This window comes from Poecilia mexicana, unplaced genomic scaffold, assembly GCF_051168715.1.
Source record: "Poecilia mexicana isolate PSO_F unplaced genomic scaffold, ASM5116871v1 scaffold_12, whole genome shotgun sequence".
Taxonomy (NCBI): Eukaryota; Metazoa; Chordata; class Actinopteri; order Cyprinodontiformes; family Poeciliidae; genus Poecilia; species Poecilia mexicana.
In genome coordinates, this window is record NW_028263381.1 from 5,351,826 (window position 1) to 5,375,381 (window position 23,556).

The 23,556-nt window shown below is 39.9% G+C and overlaps 2 protein-coding genes, 2 non-coding genes and 1 pseudogene across 4 annotated transcripts in view; 4 read left to right on the forward strand and 1 right to left on the reverse strand.

The window, feature by feature from the left end:
• Positions 1-23,547, reverse strand: part of nln (neurolysin (metallopeptidase M3 family)) — a 28,254-nt gene extending 4,707 nt beyond the window's left edge. Inside the window, exons 1-7 of the mRNA XM_014969888.2 lie at positions 23,397-23,547; positions 20,266-20,516; positions 5,543-5,691; positions 5,215-5,319; positions 4,644-4,746; positions 4,403-4,563; positions 4,089-4,224 (exon numbers count right to left, since the gene is read on the reverse strand). Of these exons, the coding sequence (XP_014825374.2) occupies positions 4,089-4,224; positions 4,403-4,563; positions 4,644-4,746; positions 5,215-5,319; positions 5,543-5,691; positions 20,266-20,516; positions 23,397-23,437 (946 nt within the window). The 5' untranslated portion in view covers positions 23,438-23,547. The remainder of the gene's footprint in view (positions 1-4,088; positions 4,225-4,402; positions 4,564-4,643; positions 4,747-5,214; positions 5,320-5,542; positions 5,692-20,265; positions 20,517-23,396) is intronic.
• On the forward strand, positions 8,088-9,462 carry LOC148155955 (uncharacterized). The gene has a single exon (XM_088010808.1). It carries the CDS (start codon positions 8,378-8,380, stop codon positions 9,041-9,043), a length of 666 nt encoding a protein of 221 aa, XP_087866934.1. The 5' UTR covers positions 8,088-8,377; the 3' UTR covers positions 9,044-9,462.
• Positions 8,111-8,301, forward strand: LOC148155956 (U2 spliceosomal RNA). The gene has a single exon (XR_015764957.1). It is a non-coding gene; the product is annotated as a U2 spliceosomal RNA (small nuclear RNA).
• Positions 9,289-9,466, forward strand: LOC148155957 (U2 spliceosomal RNA; annotated as a pseudogene).
• On the forward strand, positions 17,711-17,901 carry LOC148155958 (U2 spliceosomal RNA). The gene has a single exon (XR_015764958.1). It is a non-coding gene; the product is annotated as a U2 spliceosomal RNA (small nuclear RNA).
• Positions 23,548-23,556: the final 9 nt, after the last annotated feature.

Here is a 23,556-nt window from a genome sequence, read left to right on the forward strand (position 1 = left end):
AAAAAGTCAAATCTTTCTTTGAGCTACATCCCGACAGTGAACACATAGTGTTGCAAAATCTAAACGAACTTAATGCTTGAAAGAACACTTTTACTGCTATATGCACATTAGGAGTTTAAATGGGCAGACAAACAACAAAAACACAATGACACTCCTGGAGAGAGCATCCTAAATTTTATGAGGGTAAGGGTTAACCCAAAGAGTGAAATCGCTCAAAACCTATGGGTAAGAGAGATAAGGGTAAGGGTTAAAAATTGCAACTTTTCTGCTGCGAGCCAATCCAACACCGAGGCCAATTATCTCTCACAATTTTAAGATGGGTTTAGGTGAAATATAAAATAATCACCTGTCAGACGCTCTTTTTATAATATACGTCGTTTACTGAATATTATGCATACCCCTTGTCAAAATAAGTCTGAATGATTTCTCTCCATTGATGCAGAGAAGGCATTTGACAGAGTAGAGTGGATCTATATGTTTGAAACTTTGGAGATATTAGGTTTTGGTGGGCCATTTATATCTTGGGTTAAGTTACTGTACTCCTCTCTGTCAGCCATGATTCTGACAAATAATTTCTACTCTTAACACTTCAGCTTACATCGCGGGACCCGACAGGGGTGCCCACTTAGCCCTTTACTTTTTGCTTTGGCTATTGAACCTCTGGCTCTGGCAATAAGAACAAACAACTCTATTAAAGGTATCACCAGGGGTAGGTTTGAGCACAAACTCTCTCTCTATGCTGATGACCTTTTGTTATACGTATAAGAACCATAACTGAGCATCCCTCACATCGTAACACTCCTCTCTCAGTTTGGGGAAATTTCTGGGTATAAAGTAAACATGCACAAAAGTGAGCTTCTGCCTCTGAATGCCTGCCTAGATCATATAACAAGTGCTACACCTGTTAAAATAGCTAATCATAGCTTTGTCTATCTAGGTATTACAATAACAAAGACTTTTGATGGCCTCTATAAGAGTAATTTTGAGAAATTGCTTACTGAGACCCAACGTGACCTAAATAAGTGGTCAGCACTTCCTCTCTCTCTAGTAGGGACAGTGAATACAATCAAGATGTCAGTGCTCCCTAGGTTCATATACCTCTTTCAGTGTCTCCCTGTTGTCATTCCAGGTGCTTATTTTAAAAAATTAGATTCAGCGGTTTCGACTTACATTTGGAATGGCAAAAAGCCTCGTCTTAAGAAAGATCATCTGCGAAAATCAAAGCAAGATGGGGGTCTAGCCCTTCCCAATATCCGACACTATTATTGGGTATGTAACTTGTACTGTTTGTCTTTTTGGATGCACTACAGCTCCAATGATGGTGGTCCCATTTGGGTGGAGATGGAAAAATTCTCATGTGTCCCTTTATCAATGCCAGCTTTGATCGGTGCACCCTTACTCCCTATACAAACACTAATAAATAAAGATTAATAATGGCGTGAGATTCATCCGTGCTGCAGTGAATCTGTCTCTCTTTTTAGATATCTCTCTCTTATTCCTCACATCGTGTCTAGGAAATTTTCAAAACAAAAACGGAAGATTTAGGATGAATCTTACTTTTGACAGAGTGAAAGAATATAAATAATAGTCTTTACCACCTGTGTAAACTTTGCCGGTGAATGTTATAACACATAATATAAGTTATATAATATGTGTTATATTGTTTCATTTCTAATATAGGCCCTTGTGTCAGATAATCTAAGTCAATGTTAGAGAATAATTAATTTTTTTAGATTTACGGAATCTCAGTTAGCCTTCATAGCGGGGCTGAACCCGTATTACACCAAGCACTGTAGCTAATATTAGCTGGTATCTCGCCGGTGGACATAAATACAGTAAAGTAATATTCTAATCACAATATATACACAATAATATGTCCATCTTACTTGTGAAATGTTGTCTGTGGAGCCCTCGCATCAGTAATCCATCGACCAGAACAACAATATCCCTCAGTGCTGAGGCATCTTCTGCTGTTTTGATAGAGCAAAGTAGGAGGGCATACCGCTCCAAGATGGCCGCCGTATTTCCTGCGCCGGAGCGGTCCATGAGGCGTCTATGCTTATATTATGTCTATGGAGCAAAGTAGGAAGGTATACCGCTCCAAGATGGCCGCCGTATTTCCTGCGCCGGAGCGGTCCATGAGGCGTCTATGCTTATATTATGACTATGGTCCACAATGTACATTAGCGTGTTTACGACTGTCGCTTGTGTTTGTGAGACGGTCAAGCACGTGGTAGCTGCGCTGTGACGTGAAATGGGCATTAGCCAATGAAACGCGGCCCCTGTGGGAAGGTCCATACACGCGGAGCTCCAGACATGCGCAGTGGTTTCCTCTGAGGGGGGAAGATGTCTGTCTAATCGTCAGTAATATAATAGCACTGCATAAATCATAAGATATGGCGACATGTAAAATTGGCAGCGCTTCGCTTTCACAGACGGTGGGGACTTCGTCCAACTTTTAGCGTCACTTGGAAGGAAAGCTTAAAGAAAGGTAAGATCTGTGGATGTGATGCTAGCAAAGCTAGCTGTACAGAGACACGTGTTGCATCTGCGATGAAAAAAAAGTTATCGTTCATGCTGAGTTATTTTGTGGAGGTGTTGACTGACGTGTCGCAGATATGGGACAACGCTGTGACCAAAGTCTGTATTGATATGACAAACAGGAACGATCCGATTCTTCTGAACGGATCTTTATTGATTAACTTTATTTCAGCTCTAAGTATTTAATCCACATTATGGGAATGTGGATCTCTCAGATCAATTTGAGAAGCAATTTTGATAGGTAAAATTAAATTTTTTGTGTCACGTAGCGCCGGGTGCTGGTCTTGACTTGGTCTTGGGTAGGTGGTATTGACTACAACTCTGCTATGTGGCTCCTCGGTTGCATGTCCTCCCCCACCCACCTTCTTTCCATCTCCTTTCTGTTGGATTTCTTTAAAAATAAATGCCACTAGTGGCAAAAAAAAGTGAAGTTAATGTTATGTTAGGACAGGAGACAAGATGTTTCCATCCCTGAAATTATTATCCATAGAATCACATATCTAAATCTAAACCAGAGGTTCCCAAACTGTGGGGCGCGCCGTGTCATTGCAGGGGGGGCGCGGGAAGCCGTCTGGATGAAAAAACAAAACAAAACATGAACACTGTATGCGCTGGGTTTTTACCTTAGAATGGCCAACTCTCTGTTATTCCTATGTCAATTTGATACAGTAGAGGCTTCCACACTTCCCATATTTGTGTCCTCTGTCACTTTTATCAGCAGTTAAAACTGTTTAATCCGTTGTTAACATGTTGTAACCTGTTTTTCCGAGCCGCCTTTAAACGCAACATGAGCGCTACGACGCTCGCGCTGGGTTTACACCTGTGAAGGAGACCTGCTGCTGCTGTGCAGAGCTACGTAGGTTTGTGTTAGAATCACGGCAGCAAACCAGCAAAACGCAAAGAACTTTTAAGTTTTTCCCTCCAAACTAACCGACTGAGTTGTTGGATGCAGGTAATGTTAGCTAAAAGATAACTAGCTAATATCAATACCGAACCTTAAGCTTAACAAGTACCTTGTAGGCTACCGATGTTGGTGTCTATTTTCAGCTACGTACAGTCATTTTGCCCCCAAAAAAGTCGATGCCTCCCCCCGTCACACGCGTCGTTTCAACCAGACAGCCATTTGTAATCCATAGGGGGGCGCAGAAATTATTTGGAAACCACTGGTCTAAACTATGTTACAGAGAGTAAACATAATAAAAACATGCTTTATCTGTGGCATTGTTCATTAAAATGGCACATTTCTAATGTGTTAAAATGAAATGCGATCAGTTAATTTAATGATATTGTATTAGCAATTAGATAATGCATTCAGCAAGTACTTTTACTTTTAATACTTAAGTATTTTTAAAAGCCAGTACTTTTTTACTTTTACTTAAGTACAAATGTTAATGTGGTACTTTGACTTTTACTTAAGTACATTTTTGGAGCACTTTCTCCACCACTAGCTGTAAGGCATACACTGTGGCATGCTCTTGGCAGCCTACATGCCACATAAATTACGCCGTGTGTGCTTGTGTGAGGTCAAGGTGTCAGACGGTTCGTACCTATAAAGCCAGACACATTGCCTGTGTGTTTAGCCATGTTAATCTCCAGCACATAGTTTGCATGGCTGCTGTAACCGAGTAAGTCTGCCACCTTTGCCCTTAGTTGGATTAGCTGTTCAAGAATCGCCGTGTTCACCTGGGGAAAAGTAGAAAGGAAAAAAAAAGAAAAAAGAAACACCTGAATCATGTTGTCAGAAACAACTAATCTAACAAAAAAATTAAGATTAGAAAGTTTAAAGCTATTCATGGTCTTTGAGCAGAACCCCTGAATTATCTTTTTAAGGGACTGTTGGTAAGTGGAGTTCTGGACTCACCTGTTTACACCTGCTGTGGAAAGCTGTTTCCATCTTCCTCCGGGTCTCAGGATTGTGACACCTCTTCATCAGGGGGTGGTAGTGGGGGTATTCCAGCGTCACCTTATACTTCCCCTCTGCTGTCCTCTCCAGACCATTGAGATAGCTTTCAGCGAGGCCTCCTTCGCCAGGTGAACAAATTGAGAATGAATGTCTTGCACTTCTTCGCATGAGCCACAGATTAATGCAAACAGGCTTTTACCTAGTTCCTGCTCGGAAAAAACAAGAAATGTATTGTCCTCGTTCAGATTCCTGTTGAATTCTATGGAGAGGTCACTGATAAGCTTGGAGGTTCTTTTTACTTCCTACGGAAATATAAAGAAAGACATTCTTTTATACTGGAATTTGAGACTTTGGGTATACAATCAATGGAAATATAACTACAGACTATTTAAAGGCAATCTCTCACAGAAAAACAACATTTATGTATAATTTTATGTAAAATAAAACCAAAGGAGATAGCATAACATACACCAAACAAGGCAAAATATAGGAAAACCTTTTGTAGTATATTTACTGAACGTCAAGGAACCCCATTTATGAAGGCAGTGCAGTTCCTCACAAAGCTCATAACCTAATCTCCTTATTCTCAGCATCCAGCAGGAAGCACCAACTTCCCACTGACTGCACATCCATAAAAATAACCAATAGCTTGTCCAGGATAATGGTATATACAGAGTTTCATCAATCATACCTTGAACTTGTCCTACAATCACTGCTGTGCTACAATAAATCTTAGAATAAATGTTAATCGTTAATATCTGTGAGATTACCTGCTGTATCTCCTCAGACAGATGCAGTCCTTTCCTCTGGCCCAGTGTAACCAGTCTGTCTAAGAATCTCTTTTCTTCAGTTGAAGGATTGTCTTGAAACTTTTTCTGCCAAAACACACACCACACAAAACATCTTATTGGTGGATTTGAGACCATTCTAAAAAAAAAAAAAAAAGGTCAGTAGTACTAGTCATTACTGTTTATATGAAACAACTATTTTCCATCCAAGGATTAATCAGAACTAAATAAAATAAAATAAAAAAAGGGGCAGTATCCCAGTTGATGATCCATGAGATGTTTTGTTGTATTTTCGAGTAACAAGGTGTACCTGCAAGGCCTTTATACGCTTGAACACGTCTTCCCTCATGCTAATCTCCACGTCAAATTCAGATAGTTTCTTGTCTGCCTCTGTGCTCGCCGACCGAACCTCCTTGTTGGGGCAGACATACTGGGGGAAGTCAAGAACATGGTGGGATGCTAGGAAACACAAAGGAACCACTGAGAACTTCAAGCATTTGCACACCATATAAAATGTAAGCAAGGGAAAATCCACTACACACAACAGATCAGTCCAGTGGTATCCAAACGTTTTGTAATCAAGGCCAAAATTGTCGAGATGAAACCATTTACATTTCTTGTGCCTTTTTATGTTTTATCCGCTCAATGTGAAAGATCTTATTGAAACGAACAAAACTGAATCGTATTGAAGAGGGATTTGTAAACCATTGTAGATCCAAAGCATAGGAAGGGTTTTTAACAATTGTGTCATTAAAAGACAGGCAAACTGTTTCCTTATGTTTTGGGTTCATTGTCCATTCTTGTGGACTTTTTTATGTGCTTTTCAGTAAAAGTTACTAAAGAAAAACCACAGACTTTTTCTTTAGTCTGTGGTTCTGTTAACTTTTTTATTTTTTTTATTTTAACTGCCTTTGAAACTGTCGCCCTAAAAGATGGCATATGATGTATTCATCAAACGTGATGCCAAAAATTCCACTTCTTTTCTTAAATTTTATTTGTGATTCTTGAGAATAGGGACAAAACAGGTCCTATTGGATAAAGCATGAAATTTGAATAAAATATACACAAAATATATTTGTTTCAAATATCTAACTAAACTAACCTGGGTCATGTGAGCACAACAATGTATATTTTTCTTTTTTTTGCTGAATATTTTTTTATTTTAAACATTGTAGTGGGTGGATGATGCCTGTAAAAGCCCTTGTCCAGGAGCAGAACTCAATACATTCTTATAGTTTAAAACAATTAAAGAAATACTAAAATTATTTATTATGACAATTAAGTATAAGTAGTCATATAAATAATTATAAAAGTATCGATAAATTGAATTAAAAACAATTTTTAGATATTTTCCAACTCCGTTGAAATTTGTCCTTAGTTTTTGTCAACACCGTCAGAAATGAAAAGAATGTAAAAAAATCAGGCATTATTGGGGGGCACCAGAACTTCTGAGGACCCCATGACGTTGTCTTTTCTCTTCCTTTGCTAGGAGGGCTAGTTAGCTCCGGTTAGCTTAAGTTATTCTTTAGTTTTTTCTTCTGTTTTATTCCTAAGTTGTTTGTCACAACCATGATGTGTCAACTCCATAACTGACAATTTACAAAACTTTGATGAAATTTTGCGAAATAAAAGCTTAATTTTGGTATAATGTGAAGATTTCATGGACCTGACGAGCTACAATATGGCCTCCTTCAGAATAACATCATATAAATTGAGGTAGTTTGGCATTTCGTCAACTCCGTCAGATGTCAACTCCGTCAGAGTTTTTCTGACTCTTTCAGTGAAATTGTTGTCAAATCTCACTTAATTGTGCAACTAATTCATTTTAATGTATTTTACATGAATTGGATTACTTCACATGTACCAAGTTTTTCATTTTACTCACTAGTTTGTCACCACCTTCAGTTCTGTGTCAACTCCGTCATGCACTGTCAACTCCATCAGATGGACTTTTTCTTGTTTTTCGTTTTAAATAATATTTATTTTATTTCTTGAGAAGCATTTGTCTGTAAATTGAGTAAAAATATCACTAATGGGGTATTTTAAAAATCATTTTAGATTTATTTTTGTCAGATGGTGATGACAAAGTTTTGGGTCAGGTCGATTAAAAATGTAATTTTTTTTTTAAAAATTCGCAACTGGGAGCCTGTACCTTAGCATCTTCATATTTTCTAAACATTATTTGTCATATTTGCATACATAAGGTTGAGAAATAATTAAAAAAAAATATGGGAAAATTAAAACCCATGTTGTCCCTATTCTCAAGAATCACAGTTCTATGTGTGCATCTGAAGGCCTGACTGTGCCCCTAAACAATAAATTTAAAAATGGCAAGAATATTCTCTTGTATCATTTTATGTGTAAATTAACTCAAGAAAACTCAAGTTTAGTTTGTGCTGAACATGCTCTAACTCTCCACTAGAGATCGCTGTAAGCACATTATGTAGAGCCAAAAACTGTGAAAGGCTTCATTAACTTCAACCATACAGATGTATTCAATGTATTCAAAAGTAAATCCAATGGCTTGAACAGCAAACATTGTGTATAACAGCTATGCTAATATTTAAACGTCTGTGTAAGGTGATTGCTTTTCTTTAAACGTTTTTCAACCTCCAGGCTTTCTATTGGCTATCAGCATGACATGTTTCTGTCATGTGACCAGAAACAAAGCAAATCGGTTTCTTTTTCACGCAAGCTTTTAGTTTGATTTGGCTCATTCATCTTAATTTCCCACTGTAAAACAACATCAGTGATTTACAATCAACAATTTCTATTTACACTATTTGTTTTGTGTGAGTGATAAAATGTTAAAGTTTGTGAACCGTGAATCAGAATGTGGTGGACCCGATTTATATAGTTTCCTCACCAGTTATGTGGTATCGCTTCTCGGCCTTTTGGCTAAGATCAAGTGTAGTATCTGTTCTTATCAGTTTAATATCTGATACGTCCCCTACCCGGGGACCATATATTAAATTGATTTTTGGAGCAGGGAGATGGAATAGGGGCTTGCTCCGTCCACTCCACGCATCGACCTGGTATTGCAGTACTTCCAGGAACGGTGCACCCCACTAATGTGTAAAATGAAAATAATACACTCAAGCTGTCTACAGGCTTAACTGAATCCCATGAAGTTTTGAATTTAAAAATGGCAACTTTAACCAACCATCGTTTTATTATCTCTGTTGTGCAGGACCGGGAACCAGTGACTCCAGTGCGCGGCCTCCTGCGTGGAGACGCCACCGCGGTTTGGCGCAATGTGGGCCATCCCGTCCTTCCGAACAGACTCCAGGACCTGTCCTGGATGGTGGCCCATGAGATCCTCCCGGTCAGAGCCGTTATGCACTCCCGCGGCATGTCGGCGACCTCCATCTGCCCCCGACCCGGTTGTGGCGCGCCGGAGTCGGTGAGGCATCTGCTGTGGGAGTGCAGCGCTGCCAGGGACCTGTGGGCAGAGACCGGCTCCTTGCAATTCCCATACTTACCAGCAAGGGAGGTCCTCGATCTACAGCTCGTGCTGTACGGGGTGAGCCACCAGAAAATGGAGAAGAAAGACTTCACAGAGATGTGGCTCACCCTTGCCACCATCAAAGACGCCATATGGACCTCCAGAAACTTGCTGGTAAGTAGGCGCAGGCAGATTCCCCCCGTGGCTGTGATCCGAATGGCGGCAGCAAGAAGAAGTACCATCAGAGCTGCAGGTGGCGCGCCAAGGACACAGCCACAAAGAAGCATCGCCTGCGCCTTCATGGACGAAGGAGCCGGCGCTCCACGGACAGAGGTCCCGGCAGCGGCGGCCTGGCCCTCCGGGTGAGGAAGGAGGGAAGGAGCAGCAGGGGAGGTTTTCTCCTCTGGGCCTCTGCTTGGAAGGACGGGATGGCTCAGAAATTTTTAAGGAGTCACCCCGGTCCTGCTCAACCTTTTAGCATGGAGTCTGGTTTTAACATCCTTGTTCTTATCTTCTTTTAGTTGTAAATGATGTGATAAATTGTATTTTAGTCCTTGAAAAGATAATTTCTGTATAAATGTGAAATGCCATGTAAACTGTCCAAAGTGCCAATAAATTTTTTTCGAAAGAAAAAAATCTGTTCTTATCAGTTTAATATCTGATACGTCCCCTACCCGGGGACCATATATTAAATTGATTTTTGGAGCAGGGAGATGGAATAGGGGCTTGCTCCGTCCACTCCACGCATCGACCTGGTATTGCAGTACTTCCAGGAACGGTGCACCCCACTAATGTGTAAAATGAAAATAATACACTCAAGCTGTCTACAGGCTTAACTGAATCCCATGAAGTTTTGAATTTAAAAATGGCAACTTTTTTTGCTGCGAGCCAATTTTAAGACAGGTTGTGCTGTGGACATGTAATATATCCTAAATGAAAACATAATAGAGAAATTAAATACATTTAACTTCAGTAAAAAAAAAAAGTCAAATCTTTCTTTGAGCTACATCACGACAGTGAACACATAGTGTTGCAAAATCTAAACGAACTTAATGCTTGAAAGAACACTTTTACTGCTATATGCACATTAGGAGTTTAAATGGGCAGACAAACAACAAAAACACAATGACACTCCTGGAGAGAGCATCCTAAATTTTATGAGGGTAAGGGTTAGGGTAAGGGTTAACCCAAAGAGTGAAATCGCTCAAAACCTATGGGTAAGAGAGATAAGGGTAAGGGTTAAAAATTGCAACTTTTCTGCTGCGAGCCAATCCAACACCGAGGTCAATTATCTCTCACAATTTTAAGATGGGTTTAGGTGAAATATAAAATAATCACCTGTCAGACGCTCTTTTTATAATATACGTCGTTTACTGAATATTATGCATACCCCTTGTCAAAATAAGTCTGAATGATTTCTCTCCATTGATGCAGAGAAGGCATTCGACAGAGTAGAGTGGATCTATATGTTTGAAACTTTGGAGATATTAGGTTTTGGTGGGCCATTTATATCTTGGGTTAAGTTACTGTACTCCTCTCTGTCAGCCATGATTCTGACAAATAATTTCTACTCTTAACACTTCAGCTTACATCGCGGGACCCGACAGGGGTGCCCACTTAGCCCTTTACTTTTTGCTTTGGCTATTGAACCTCTGGCTCTGGCAATAAGAACAAACAACTCTATTAAAGGTATCACCAGGGGTAGGTTTGAGCACAAACTCTCTCTCTATGCTGATGACCTTTTGTTATACGTATAAGAACCATAACTGAGCATCCCTCACATCGTAACACTCCTCTCTCAGTTTGGGGAAATTTCTGGGTATAAAGTAAACATGCACAAAAGTGAGCTTCTGCCTCTGAATGCCTGCCTAGATCATATAACAAGTGCTACACCTGTTAAAATAGCTAATCATAGCTTTGTCTATCTAGGTATTACAATAACAAAGACTTTTGATGGCCTCTATAAGAGTAATTTTGAGAAATTGCTTACTGAGACCCAACGTGACCTAAATAAGTGGTCAGCACTTCCTCTCTCTCTAGTAGGGACAATGAATACAATCAAGATGTCAGTGCTCCCTAGGTTCATATACCTCTTTCAGTGTCTCCCTGTTGTCATTCCAGGTGCTTATTTTAAAAAATTAGATTCAGCGGTTTCGACTTACATTTGGAATGGCAAAAAGCCTCGTCTTAAGAAAGATCATCTGCGAAAATCAAAGCAAGATGGGGGTCTAGCCCTTCCCAATATCCGACACTATTATTGGGTATGTAACTTGTACTGTTTGTCTTTTTGGATGCACTACAGCTCCAATGATGGTGGTCCCATTTGGGTGGAGATGGAAAAATTCTCATGTGTCCCTTTATCAATGCCAGCTTTGATCGGTGCACCCTTACCTTTACCTCTTAAACATACTTCCTCTAACCGCATAGTCTATAACTCCCTGGCAATCTACTCTCAATTTAGGAAAAACTTTGGCCTTCGTCAGATGAGTCTTTCCAGCCCAATTGCATTTAATAAACTTTTTCCTCCTTCGTTGCAGGATGCTACTTTCAGTGTGTGGCAGAGTAAAGGCTTTATAAGCCTCCCGATAATATAATCGATGAGTTGATGTCTTTCAACCCAACAAGACGCAAAGCGATCACTTCCTGGATAAAGCTGATCTCCCATTTTGATTCCCGATCCTTTGCCATAATTAAACAGTCCTGGGAGCAGGATCTTCAAATTACAATTAGTGAGGCAGTTTGGGCTGATATTTTGGGGAAAATCCACTCATCAATTTGCACGAGACACTCTCTTATCCAATTTAAACTAGTACATCGGGCATACCTCCATAAATCTAATTTGGCCAGAATTTACCCTCAAATCGACCCTATATGTGACAGATGTAAATTAGAGGAAGCCACACTATTACACATGTTTTGGAACTGCCCAAGGACACAGATATACTGGACTGGTATTTGTGAAGCACTGTTAGCTGTTTTTGGGGTTAAAATTCCTCCAAACCCACTCATGCTGCTCTTTGGGGCTACTCCTGAGGGTCTAGGTTTACCTACAGGAGGCAGGAAGGTAATTGCTTTCTCAACTTTGCTAGCATGCCGCTTAATTCTCCTTAGATGGAAGGATGCTGCTCCACCCACAGTGTCAAACTGGATAAAAGACGTTCTACTTAACCTAAAATTAGAGAAAATCAGGTATGTGATGAGAGGCTCTAAGAATAAATTTCATGAAACTTGGAAATCGTTTATGACATTTTTCAATAAACCTTCAACAGAGGTTCTGGAATATTTTTGAATATCTAAGGTGTAATAAACATGTTTGCATTTGTATTAATTTCACCAGATCAATTTTTAACAGTGATGTGGAAACCAATTAATCATCACTGGTGCACCCAGTAAGTCCTTCTCTCTGGAGATGCAGTTTGATGTAGTCTCATTTCCCAGATGCCTGAGCACTAAAGGTCGACTGTGTATCAACTGTACTCATTCAGGCCAACAAATATCATTGGTTCCTATGCTGTTAATCTCCCAGAGGCCCATATAACTACAGTGTGTTTGCATTTTAAACATTAACCTCATCTTCTCAACTCATATTCATTACTTAAAAATATTTAAGCCTGACCTCATCTTTATATAATATACATATCAGGCACAATTCTACACATACACTGTCTGGTGTACAAAATATGGGCCAATACAGATTTTTGTAATTTCTTTATTGGACCAATAAATAAAACTAAGCCGATATTACTGACCTGTGTTTCTTTCCATGCTGTTTGTGTAAGAAGAACATTGACATGCTGAGGAGGTTGCTACTACCTCCTCTGTGCTGAGGAGGGTTGTTACTTTCACGGGTTGTTACTTTCACGGTAACAAGCCGTTACCGTGAAAGTAACAACCCTAAAAATCAATTCACACCTTAGTCCTGCCCCTAACCCCTCCCCCTCTCCCTATCCTTATCCTAACTTTAAACATTCCCCCTACCCTTTCCCTAACCCAAACTCTTCCTCTGCCCTTACCCTGACCCCTTCCCCTGCCTTTACCATACCCTCAACCTCAGGGCTTGACGTATAGCTCTACTTGGATTTACCATTTTACCTATTCATCCATTCATCCATTTTCTGTACACCCTCGACCCCTAGTGGGGTCGGGAGGGTTGCTATCTCCAGCGAAAGTTTCGGTTGAGAGGCAGAGTACACCCTGGACAGGTCGCCAATCTGTCGCAGTTACCGTTTTACCTTGTTTGATATATCAAGGCTACCTTATAACCTCTCCTTATTGTGGTGGGGGGGTTTGAGTGTCCCACTGATCCTAGGAGTTCTTCTAGTTCTTCTAATTTTAGAATGTACCATCTTATAAGATTGTTACAGTAATTATATTTATTTCTGTACTCTCATACTTGGGTCAAACAAAAGGAGGTAAGCTCGAGAGTGACATGCGTTAACCAGTGCTTTACCTTTGACTCCCTACACCAAACTGTTTGGGTCTATGCACCAATTCAGGGGGATGTGATTGTGACATTAAACCACCCCTGATCCCTAAACCTAACCATTGTATCCAACCCTAATCTTAACCAAAACTTAATTTACACCTTAGTCCTGAACCTAACCCCTAGCCCAAAAACAGTAATTCCCCTTGTGGTGACCACAAGGAGCTGTGGGTCCCCACAACGCCAATGTGTTCAGAAAATGGTCCCCACAAAGTTTTAAATACGATTTCGTTTTTTAACACAAGTAACACAGCTGTAAGCAGTGGTAGGAAGTAACGACTGTACTTAAGTACATTTTTCGTGTATCTGTACTTTACTTAAGTAGATTTAATAATGGGTACTTTCTACTTTTACTCCACTACATTTTACAGTAAGTATCTGTACTTTCTACTTCACTACATTTCTACAAAACTGTAGCGTTACTCGTTACATCCAAGTCCCGTTGCGCTTTTTGTCCGTTAAAATGTGAAGTTCAGGGACTTAAGGTGGCGCCGGAAAATCCAAGCAATGGACCTTACCAAGCTCCGCCCAGAAACGCCCCCTAAAATCCCACGTGGCTGCATGGCTCACAAACAATGCCTCGCGGAGCTTAGTTTCTATGTGTAAACATGGCGTCTTTCATTTCGACTGACTCTCTGCAGAGTATTTCTGAGTGGATTAGTGTAGCATTTCTGCCGGATTTTCAAAAAATATCAGCCACGACAATGGACAGGGGGAACCAACAAGTTTATGTCATCTTTTTTTGGACGAAATCAAGCTGTTTGAGCCACGCGAAGCTTCCAACATTGTGCGCGCGAAATGCTACTGGTCGATGAGGAAAACAGCAGATCCTCACCCCCTCAGCATAAATATACTGTGGACAAGTTCACTGATGCCTATTGTTCTTGCAAGGCTGGGTGAGTCGGGCATTCATGGTTTTGACGGTTACTTTTGAAATCAGTGATTTCTGTTGTTGGCAAATGTTTGAGTGTGCCTAGGCCTGACATACTGTACTCGGTGCTAGCGGCTAACACGATTACAATTTAGTAAAAAGCCTTTTCAGGTAAAATAAAATCTTTAATGCATGTCAGATAAGGTACACATTGCATATTGATCTGTTCAGCTAACATAAGACTGTGCAACAGACAGGCTTCAAGGTGTAGAAGTTGTATCGGCACTGCCATTATGCTGTACTTAGCTAAAAGGTTTTCATAATGGATGTGTTAATTATTGACTTTCTTTTTTCATTCACTAAACACAAAGAAAGCAAATGCGGTCGTGCACAAGCTTTGATCCAAGCAAGGATCGTTTCAGATTTTGGAAATCTGTGAATTTTAGTTCCACAAATACGATCAGGATACCTGACATCGCCTGAACAGATACCCCACTGACAGTGGAGAACCATTCTCTTTCGAGTCCTGATGCAAAAACTTTCTGCCGGTCTGCTAGTCCACAACATAGACATAATATAAGGATAGACGCCTCATGGACCGCTCTCGCCTATTGTCGCTGACGAGATTTAGGGCGGCCATCTTGGAGCGGTACTCCACTCCACTCAGCGTTATGTGTTTAGCAGGCACAATGACTATCAGCGGATTTAATTGATCATAACACATTTTTTTGTTACTGTAAATCATATTCAAACATCTATTAAAGCAACATTTATAAACAATTGTATTTTTTAAGTATGTTTTTAATACATAGTTCATCATATTTAAATATGCTTAGTGGCTATAACAATAGAATAGGAATGGAATATTCTGATATCGATGTATGAAGAGCATATTACAAAGCACACAGCCGTTCATAATTTATTTAATAAATTATTTAGTAATATCAATACATATTTTATATAACTATACAAACACTAATAAATAAAGATTAATAATGGCGTGAGATTCATCTGTGCTGCAGTGAATCTGTCTCTCTTTTTAGATATCTCTCTCTTCTTCCTCACATCGTGTCTTTAGGAAATTTTCAAAACAAAAACGGAAGATTTAGGATGAATCTTACTTTTGACAGAGTGAAAGAATATAAATAATAGTCTTTACCACCTGTGTAAACTTTGCCGGTGAATGTTATAACACATAATATAAGTTATATAATATGTGTTATATTGTTTCATTTCTAATATAGGCCCTTGTGTCAGATAATCTAAGTCAATGTTAGAGAATAATACTTTTTTTTAGATTTACGGAATCTCAGTTAGCCTTCATAGCGGGGCTGAACCCGTATTACACCAAGCACTGTAGCTAATATTAGCTGGTATCTCGCCGGTGGACATAAATACAGTAAAGTAATATTCTAATCACAATATATACACAATAATATGTCCATCTTACTTGTGAAATGTTGTCTGTGGAGCCCTCGCATCAGTAATCCATCGACCAGAACAACAATATCCCTCAGTGCTGAGGCATCTTCTGCTGTTTTGATAGAGCAAAGTAGGAGGGCATACCGCTCCAAGATGGCCGCCGTATTTCCTGCGCCGGAGCGGTCCATGAGGCGTCTATGCTTATATTATGTCTATGGAGCAAAGTAGGAAGGTATACCGCTCCAAGATGGCCGCCGTATTTCCTGCGCCGGAGCGGTCCATGAGGCGTCTATGCTTATATTATGACTATGGTCCACAATGTACATTAGCGTGTTTACGACTGTCGCTTGTGTTTGTGAGACGGTCAAGCACGTGGTAGCTGCGCTGTGACGTGAAATGGGCATTAGCCAATGAAACGCGGCCCCTGTGGGAAGGTCCATACACGCGGAGCTCCAGACATGCGCAGTGGTTTCCTCTGAGGGGGGAAGATGTCTGTCTAATCGTCAGTAATATAATAGCACTGCATAAATCATAAGATATGGCGACATGTAAAATTGGCAGCGCTTCGCTTTCACAGACGGTGGGGACTTCGTCCAACTTTTTGCGTCACTTGGAAGGAAAGCTTAAAGAAAGGTAAGATCTGTGGATGTGATGCTAGCAAAGCTAGCTGTACAGAGACACGTGTTGCATCTGCGATGAAAAAAAAGTTGTCGTTCATGCTGAGTTATTTTGTGGAGGTGTTGACTGACGTGTCGCAGATATGGGACAACGCTGTGACCAAAGTCTGTATTGATATGACATTCAGGAATGATCCGATTCTTCTGAACGGATCTTTACTGATTAACTTTATTTCAGCTCTAAGTATTTAATCCACATTATGGGAATGTGGATCTCTCAGATCAATTTGAGAAGCAATTTTGATAGGTAAAATTAAATTTTTTGTGTCACGTAGCGCCGGGTGCTGGTCTTGACTTGGTCTTGGGTAGGTGGTATTGACTACAACTCTGCTATGTGGCTCCTCGCCCGGTTGCATGTCCTCCCCCACCCACCTTCTTTCCATCTCCTTTCTGTTGGATTTCTTTAAAAATAAATGCCACTAGTGGCAAAAAAAAGTGAAGTTAATGTTATGTTAGGTCAGAGTTTTTCTGACTCTTTCAGTGAAATTGTTGTCAAATCTCACTTAATTGTGCAACTAATTCATTTTAATGTATTTTACATGAATTGCATTACTTCACATGTACCAAGTTTTTCATTTTACTCACTAGTTTGTCACCACCTTCAGTTCTGTGCCAACTCCGTCATGCACTGTCAACTCCATCAGATGGCCTTTTTCTTGTTTTTCGTTTTAAATAATATTTATTTTATTTCTTGAGAAGCATTTGTCTGTAAATTGAGTAAAAATATCACTAATGGGGTATTTTAAAAATCATTTTAGATTTATTTTTGTCAGATGGTGATGACAAAGTTTTGGGTCAGGTCTATTAAAAATGTAATTTTTTTTTTTTTTAAATTCGCAACTGGGAGCCTGTACCTTAGCATCTTCATATTTTCTAAACATTATTTGTCATATTTGCATACATAAGGTTGAGAAATAATTTAAAAAAAATATGGGAAAATTAAAACCCATGTTGTCCCTATTCTCAAGAATCACTGTTCTATGTGTGCATCTGAAGGCCTGACTGTGCCCCTAAACAATAAATTTAAAAATGGCAAGAATATTCTCTTGTATCATTTTATGTGTAAATTAACTCAAGAAAACTCAAGTTTAGTTTGTGCTGAACATGCTCTAACTCTCCACTAGAGATCGCTGTAAGCACATTATGTAGAGCCAAAAACTGTGAAAGGCTTCATTAACTTCAACCATACAGATGTATTCAATGTATTCAAAAGTAAATCCAATGGCTTGAACAGCAAACATTGTGTATAACAGCTATGCTAATATTTAAACGTCTGTGTAAGGTGATTGCTTTTCTTTAAACGTTTTTCAACCTCCAGGCTTTCTATTGGCTATCAGCATGACATGTTTCTGTCATGTGACCAGAAACAAAGCAAATCGGTTTCTTTTTCACGCAAGCTTTTAGTTTGATTTGGCTCATTCATCTTAATTTCCCACTGTAAAACAACATCAGTGATTTACAATCAACAATTTCTATTTACACTATTTGTTTTGTGTGAGTGATAAAATGTTAAAGTTTGTGAACCGTGAATCAGAATGTGGTGGACCCGATTTATATAGTTTCCTCACCAGTTATGTGGTATCGCTTCTCGGCCTTTTGGCTAAGATCAAGTGTAGTATCTGTTCTTATCAGTTTAATATCTGATACGTCCCCTACCCGGGGACCATATATTAAATTGATTTTTGGAGCAGGGAGATGGAATAGGGGCTTGCTCCGTCCACTCCACGCATCGACCTGGTATTGCAGTACTTCCAGGAACGGTGCACCCCACTAATGTGTAAAATGAAAATAATATACTCAAGCTATCTACAGGCTTAACTGAATCCCATGAAGTTTTGAATTTAAAAATGGCAACTTTTTTTGCTGCGAGCCAATTTTAAGACAGGTTGACAATGAAATGCTGTGGACATGTAATATATCCTAAATGAAAACATAATAGAGAAATTAAATACATTTATGTATTAACTTCACAGTAAAAAAAAAAAAGTCAAATCTTTCTTTGAGTTACATCACGACAGTGAACATACAGGTGCTGGTCATAAAATTAGAATATTGTGATAAAGTTCATTATTTTCCATAATGTCATGATAAAAATTAAATTGTCATATATTTTAGATTCATTGCACACCAACTGAAATATTTCAGGTCTTTTATTGTTTTAATTTTGATGATTTTGGCAAACAGCTCATGAAAACCCAAAATCCCTTTCTCAAAAAATTAGAATATTATGAAAAGGTTCTCTGAACGAGCAATAAAAATAATCATCTGAATCAACAAAGTAACTCTAAACACCTGAAAAAGATTCCTGAGGCCTTTAAAAACTCCCAACCTGGTTCATTACTCAAAACCGCAATCATGGGTCAGATTGCTGACCTGACTGCTGTCCAGAAGGCCATCACTGACATCCTCAAGCAAGAGGGTGAGAAACGGAAAGAAATTTCTGAACGAATCGGCTGTTTGCAGAGTGTTATATCAAGGCACCTCAGTGGGAAGTCAGTAGGAAGGAAAAAGTGTGGCAGAAAACGCTGCACAACGAGAAGAGGTGACCGGACCCTGAGGAAGATTGTGGAGAAGGGCCGATTCCAGACCTTGGGGGAAGCAGTGGACTGAGTCTGGAGTAGAAACATCCAGAGCCACTGTGCACAGCCGTGTGCAGGAAATGGGCTACAGGTGCCGCATTCCCCAGGTCAAAGGTCAAGCCACTTTTGAACCAGAAACAGCGGCAGAAGCGCCTGACCTGGGCTACAGAGAAGCAGCACTTTGGACCACTGTTGTTCAGTGGTCCAAAGTACTTTTTTCGGATGAAAGCAAACTTTGCATGTCATTCGGAAATCAAAGTGCCAGACTCTGGAGGAAGACTGGGGAGAAGGAAATGCCAAAATGCCAGAAGTCCAGTGTCAAGTACCCACAGTCAGTGATGGTCTGGGTGCCATGTCAGCTGCTGGTGTTGGTCCACTGGGTTTTATCAAGGGCAGGATCAATGCAGCAGCTATCAGAAGATTTTGGAGCACTTCATGCTTCCATCTGCTGAAAAGTTTTATGGAGATGAAAATTTAATTTGGTCTGGAATCGGCCCTTCTCCACAATCTTCCTCAGGGTCCGGTCACCTCTTCTCGTTGTGCAGCGTTTTCTGCCACACTTTTTCCTTCCTACTGACTTCCCACTGAGGTGCCTTGATATAACACTCTGCAAACAGCCGATTCGTTCAGAAATTTCTTTCTGTTTCTCACCCTCTTGCTTGAGGATGTCAGTGATGGCCTTCTGGACAGCAGTCAGGTCAGCAATCTGACCCATGATTGCGGTTTTGAGTAATGAACCAGGCTGGGAGTTTTTAAAGGCCTCAGGAATCTTTTTCAGGTGTTTAGAGTTACTTTGTTGATTCAGATGATTATTTTTATTGCTCGTTCAGAGAACCTTTTCATAATATTCTAATTTTTTGAGACAGGGATTTTGGGTTTTCATGAGCTGTTTGCCAAAATCATCAAAATTAAAACAATAAAAGACCTGAAATATTTCAGTTGGTGTGCAATGAATCTAAAATATATGACAATTTAATTTTTATCATGACATTATGGAAAATAATGAACTTTATCACAATATTCTAATTTTATGACCAGCACCTGTATAGTGTTGCAAAATCTAAGCGAACTTAACGCTTGAAAGAACACTTTTACTGCTATATGCACATTAGGAATTTAAATGGGCAAACAAACAACACCACAAATGACACTCCTGGAGAGAGCATCCTAAATTTTATGAAGAGAAAACAATAAACAACACTAACCTTTACTATAACCTTGGGCATACAACTACAGGTATTTTATTGGTGTTAACACAAATTGTCTAAACGACAGAGACAAGACACAGAGGCGGTTCTAACCGGTTTGGTTCCCCGGCTGAACAACCACACTGTCTTTACAATGACTCAAACGTGTATTTGATTGGTATTTGATTTGACTCTTAAAACAAATTGACACAGCAGGGACTAGGCTTAGTTTTTCATTTAACTGTATTGACAACAGCATAAAACTCATTTTACCTTCACCTACCAGTTGATTACATAGAACTGGCAGGGTGAATGCAAAAGTTGGTTCTCTAAAAGACTTCCTGAGCGTAAGCAATTCACTTTACTCACATACGTAGTCCAGCTTAGCGTTGGCCAGGGCTTCCAGCGTGTTTTCAGTAGAGACGCTTTCTATGTGTAGAGATCCGACTTCGTCATAGACCTTCTTCACTCTGGCTATCAAGGTGTCTGTGACTGATCTGATCTCGTCCGGGGAAAGATCCCATCTCAGAGGGTTCCTGCTGTTTTCAGCCTGAGAGCAGTCTCTGGTGGACATCACCGATCCCTGTGGAATCTTCATTCTCAGGTGATGTTTAGAGGATCTGGAGGAAGACAGTGAACAGTCCATCTCAGTTTCTATGTAGTAGAAACTGTGGTGGTGCAGGGGTTAATCACAACCCACGTAAGGAGGCTTTAGTCCTCAATGTGGCCAGGTTTGAATCCTGGCATGATGTCTTTTGTCACATGTCCCCCCTCTTCCTCATTACCCACTTTTCTGTCCTAGCACTTTCAAATAAAGGCCACTAGAGCCAAAAATAACCCCTAAATAAAATAAATGCTTGGGGTGCTGAGGTGGCGCAGGGGTTAAGCACAATATGGAGGCCTTAGTCCTTGATGTGGCTGTTGCAGGTTAGATTCCTGGCCTGGTGACCTTTGCTGTATGTCTTCCATCCACCCTTGTCCCTTTGTGGGTTTGGGAGGGTTGCTGGTCCAGCTAATGTTTCAGGTGGGAGGTGGGGTACAACCTGGACAGTCTGTTGCAGGGCAACACAGAGGACAAACAACCATGCACACACACACTCACACCTAGGGACAATTTAGAGAAACCAATTAACTTAACAGTTTGTGGATGGAAACCAGAGTACCCGGAGAAAACCCACGTATGCACAGGGAGAACATGCAAACTCCATGCAGAAAGACCCCAGGCTGGGAATTGAACCCAGAGCCTTCTTGCTGCGAGGCAACAGCTCTACCAATTGCACCACTGTATGTCTTCCCCCTTCTATGATTACCTAATTTACTGTCAAATAAAGGCCACTAGAGCCAATAAAACCTTTAAGAAAATGCACAGTACATTGCAAAAGAATTGGTATCTCTTGGACTTGACCCCAATTTTTTATCTTACAGCCACAACCTTCAAGGACTTTGTCATCAGAAGTTGATGGGATAGAAGTAGAGTGAAATTGTGGTTTTTGACATTTTTTCATAAACAGGAATTTTTAAGTCTTACCAAATATTCCCAGTGAAGGTTCACAAGTGAAGGAGGACTTAATTCCTATTTTTATTTTTTTTGTCGCAGTTTTGGCCTCTGTCTCGGACTGTTAGGGCTTGGTCTTGTTCAACAAATTGGGCAAAGACTGGTTTGAGACTCAATAGTTTCTGTAGCTACAATCCGGTAGCTTGCAATCATCAGCGTGTGAATTTGACCTTTGATATTCCAATTTAAAGGGCAATATAAATATATTTTTATGAAAACAGTGATCAGAGCACGGCTGCGTCCGACCATCTCAGTAAAAAATACATTATCATTGCTAATGACAGTGAAATCTTGTTGCACATGAATGTTCATAACCCCAGAAAGTGATCAAATTGCGTAATATCAAGTGATTGACTCTTATAATCGTAATCATGTGTTAATGACAAGATTAGCAGAAATCAGTTCCTTAAAAAAGACTGGAATACAGCAGCAGGTTGCAGTCATTAAACACCTGAAGGCAAAGATAAGTATGTCTTGAGGGTCTAGCAGTAGTTGACACACAAGTGGAAAGAACATGATATGGTGTCCCAAGCGATACAAGTTAAACTAGGAGAGTACGCTCCGAGCCTGAATGCTTGACCCACATTTTTAGAGGATCTAGTGGCTCAAGTGTGGTTTTGTGAGAATGTCTTGATCTGGTTTTATTCCAGACTACCCACTGTAGTCTGCAGACAATGTGACATTAAGGCCCGGTCAATTGACCGGATACACAATTGACTCCGGACTTTTACAGTCAATAGCCCTGTAGATGCATAAGAAGCTCTAACCATCCTCCTTCCACTTTTAAGCTCAAAACCTTGCATGATGTGTTTGTTGTAGTTTGCTAAAATTAGTCATTATGTATGACTAACAACCCAAAAATGATTTTCATTCCTCTTCTACACCTCTTTTTTTAATACATGTGATCAAGCAACAGTGAAGACCAAAGAACACAACAAACAAGTCAAGAAGAATGTTTAAAGCAGGTTTAGTTTATAGGAAAAGCATAAGGAAAGGTATGTCACCACTGCAAACATACAGAATAAGCCAAGAAAGAGGTGCAGAGAGCCACAACCCAAGTGATGATTTTTTTAAAAAATTTTTATTATTATTATTGGTCAAAGCATTAGCTCTTGGGGCAATTGTTAGTCATGCAAGCCACATATCTGGTGGTTTCATTTGCAGTCTACAACATGTGAAAGACAGTGATCTGGTAAGATTAGACCAAAGTGTAACTTTTTAACTTAAATAAATAGTCGTTGTCAACATTGGTCAAGTTTTATTTATATATGTTTAAAAAAAAATTAGGGCTACATCTTGCGATTATTTTAGTTAGATTAATATCAATTAATTTGATGATTAATTGGAAAAAAAAACTTGAAACAATCTGCAGATTTTCCATCAGTCTTTTAGAAAATCTTAGAAATACAAACAATATTTCAAGCAATCGGCTTTTTTGAGCCTGTATGCTCCAGTTAGCCGACTAATCATTTCAAAATAATATCGGCCGATATGAATATTAGTGCAGATATGTCTGCATTCCTAATTGAAATGTGACAATATATGGAAAAACTAACGGGTGTAAATATTATTCCTTTCAATTTTAAAGCTTCTTTTTATACGACACAGAGCATGAGAGGTGTCACCGAAGCGTTTGCGGACTTTCTCCTAATGACCCCACCGGAATTCTTTTCCTGCTAGTTAGAAACTTTTCCCATGTCCAGCCGTCGGTGTAAAGTTTCACGGCACAGCAGCGGAATCCCTTCACCCCCAAGTTATTTCCAGGCTGGAATAACTGTCGGACATCCTTCACACAACAGCTGAAAATTCACAAAAAAATCTTGACGACCAAAGACCAAAACCTCTGAATGTTTTTTTTTTTTTTACCATGCACGTGCGACCGTACAAAGCGGTAATCCTGCAATCGCACACATGTGGAACAGCCGGAAGCAGATGCTCGGCATACCTGCAAAGTGTTCTGCACACTGCAACCATTAACGCACACATGCCGACGGATTGTCATGCGCTTATAGCTTTACCAGGGCAGAAAACAAAACTCTTCCAGGCTTACTGTCGCCACTACACTCCCAAAAGCTGCGCTCCTGTCGATGTTTTCTCTTCGTGTG

Coding starts and splice junctions, on each gene's coding strand:
- LOC148155955 (XM_088010808.1), top strand. CDS start 8,378: ATGGCAACTTTAACCAACCATCGTTTTATTATCTCTGTTGTGCAGGAC.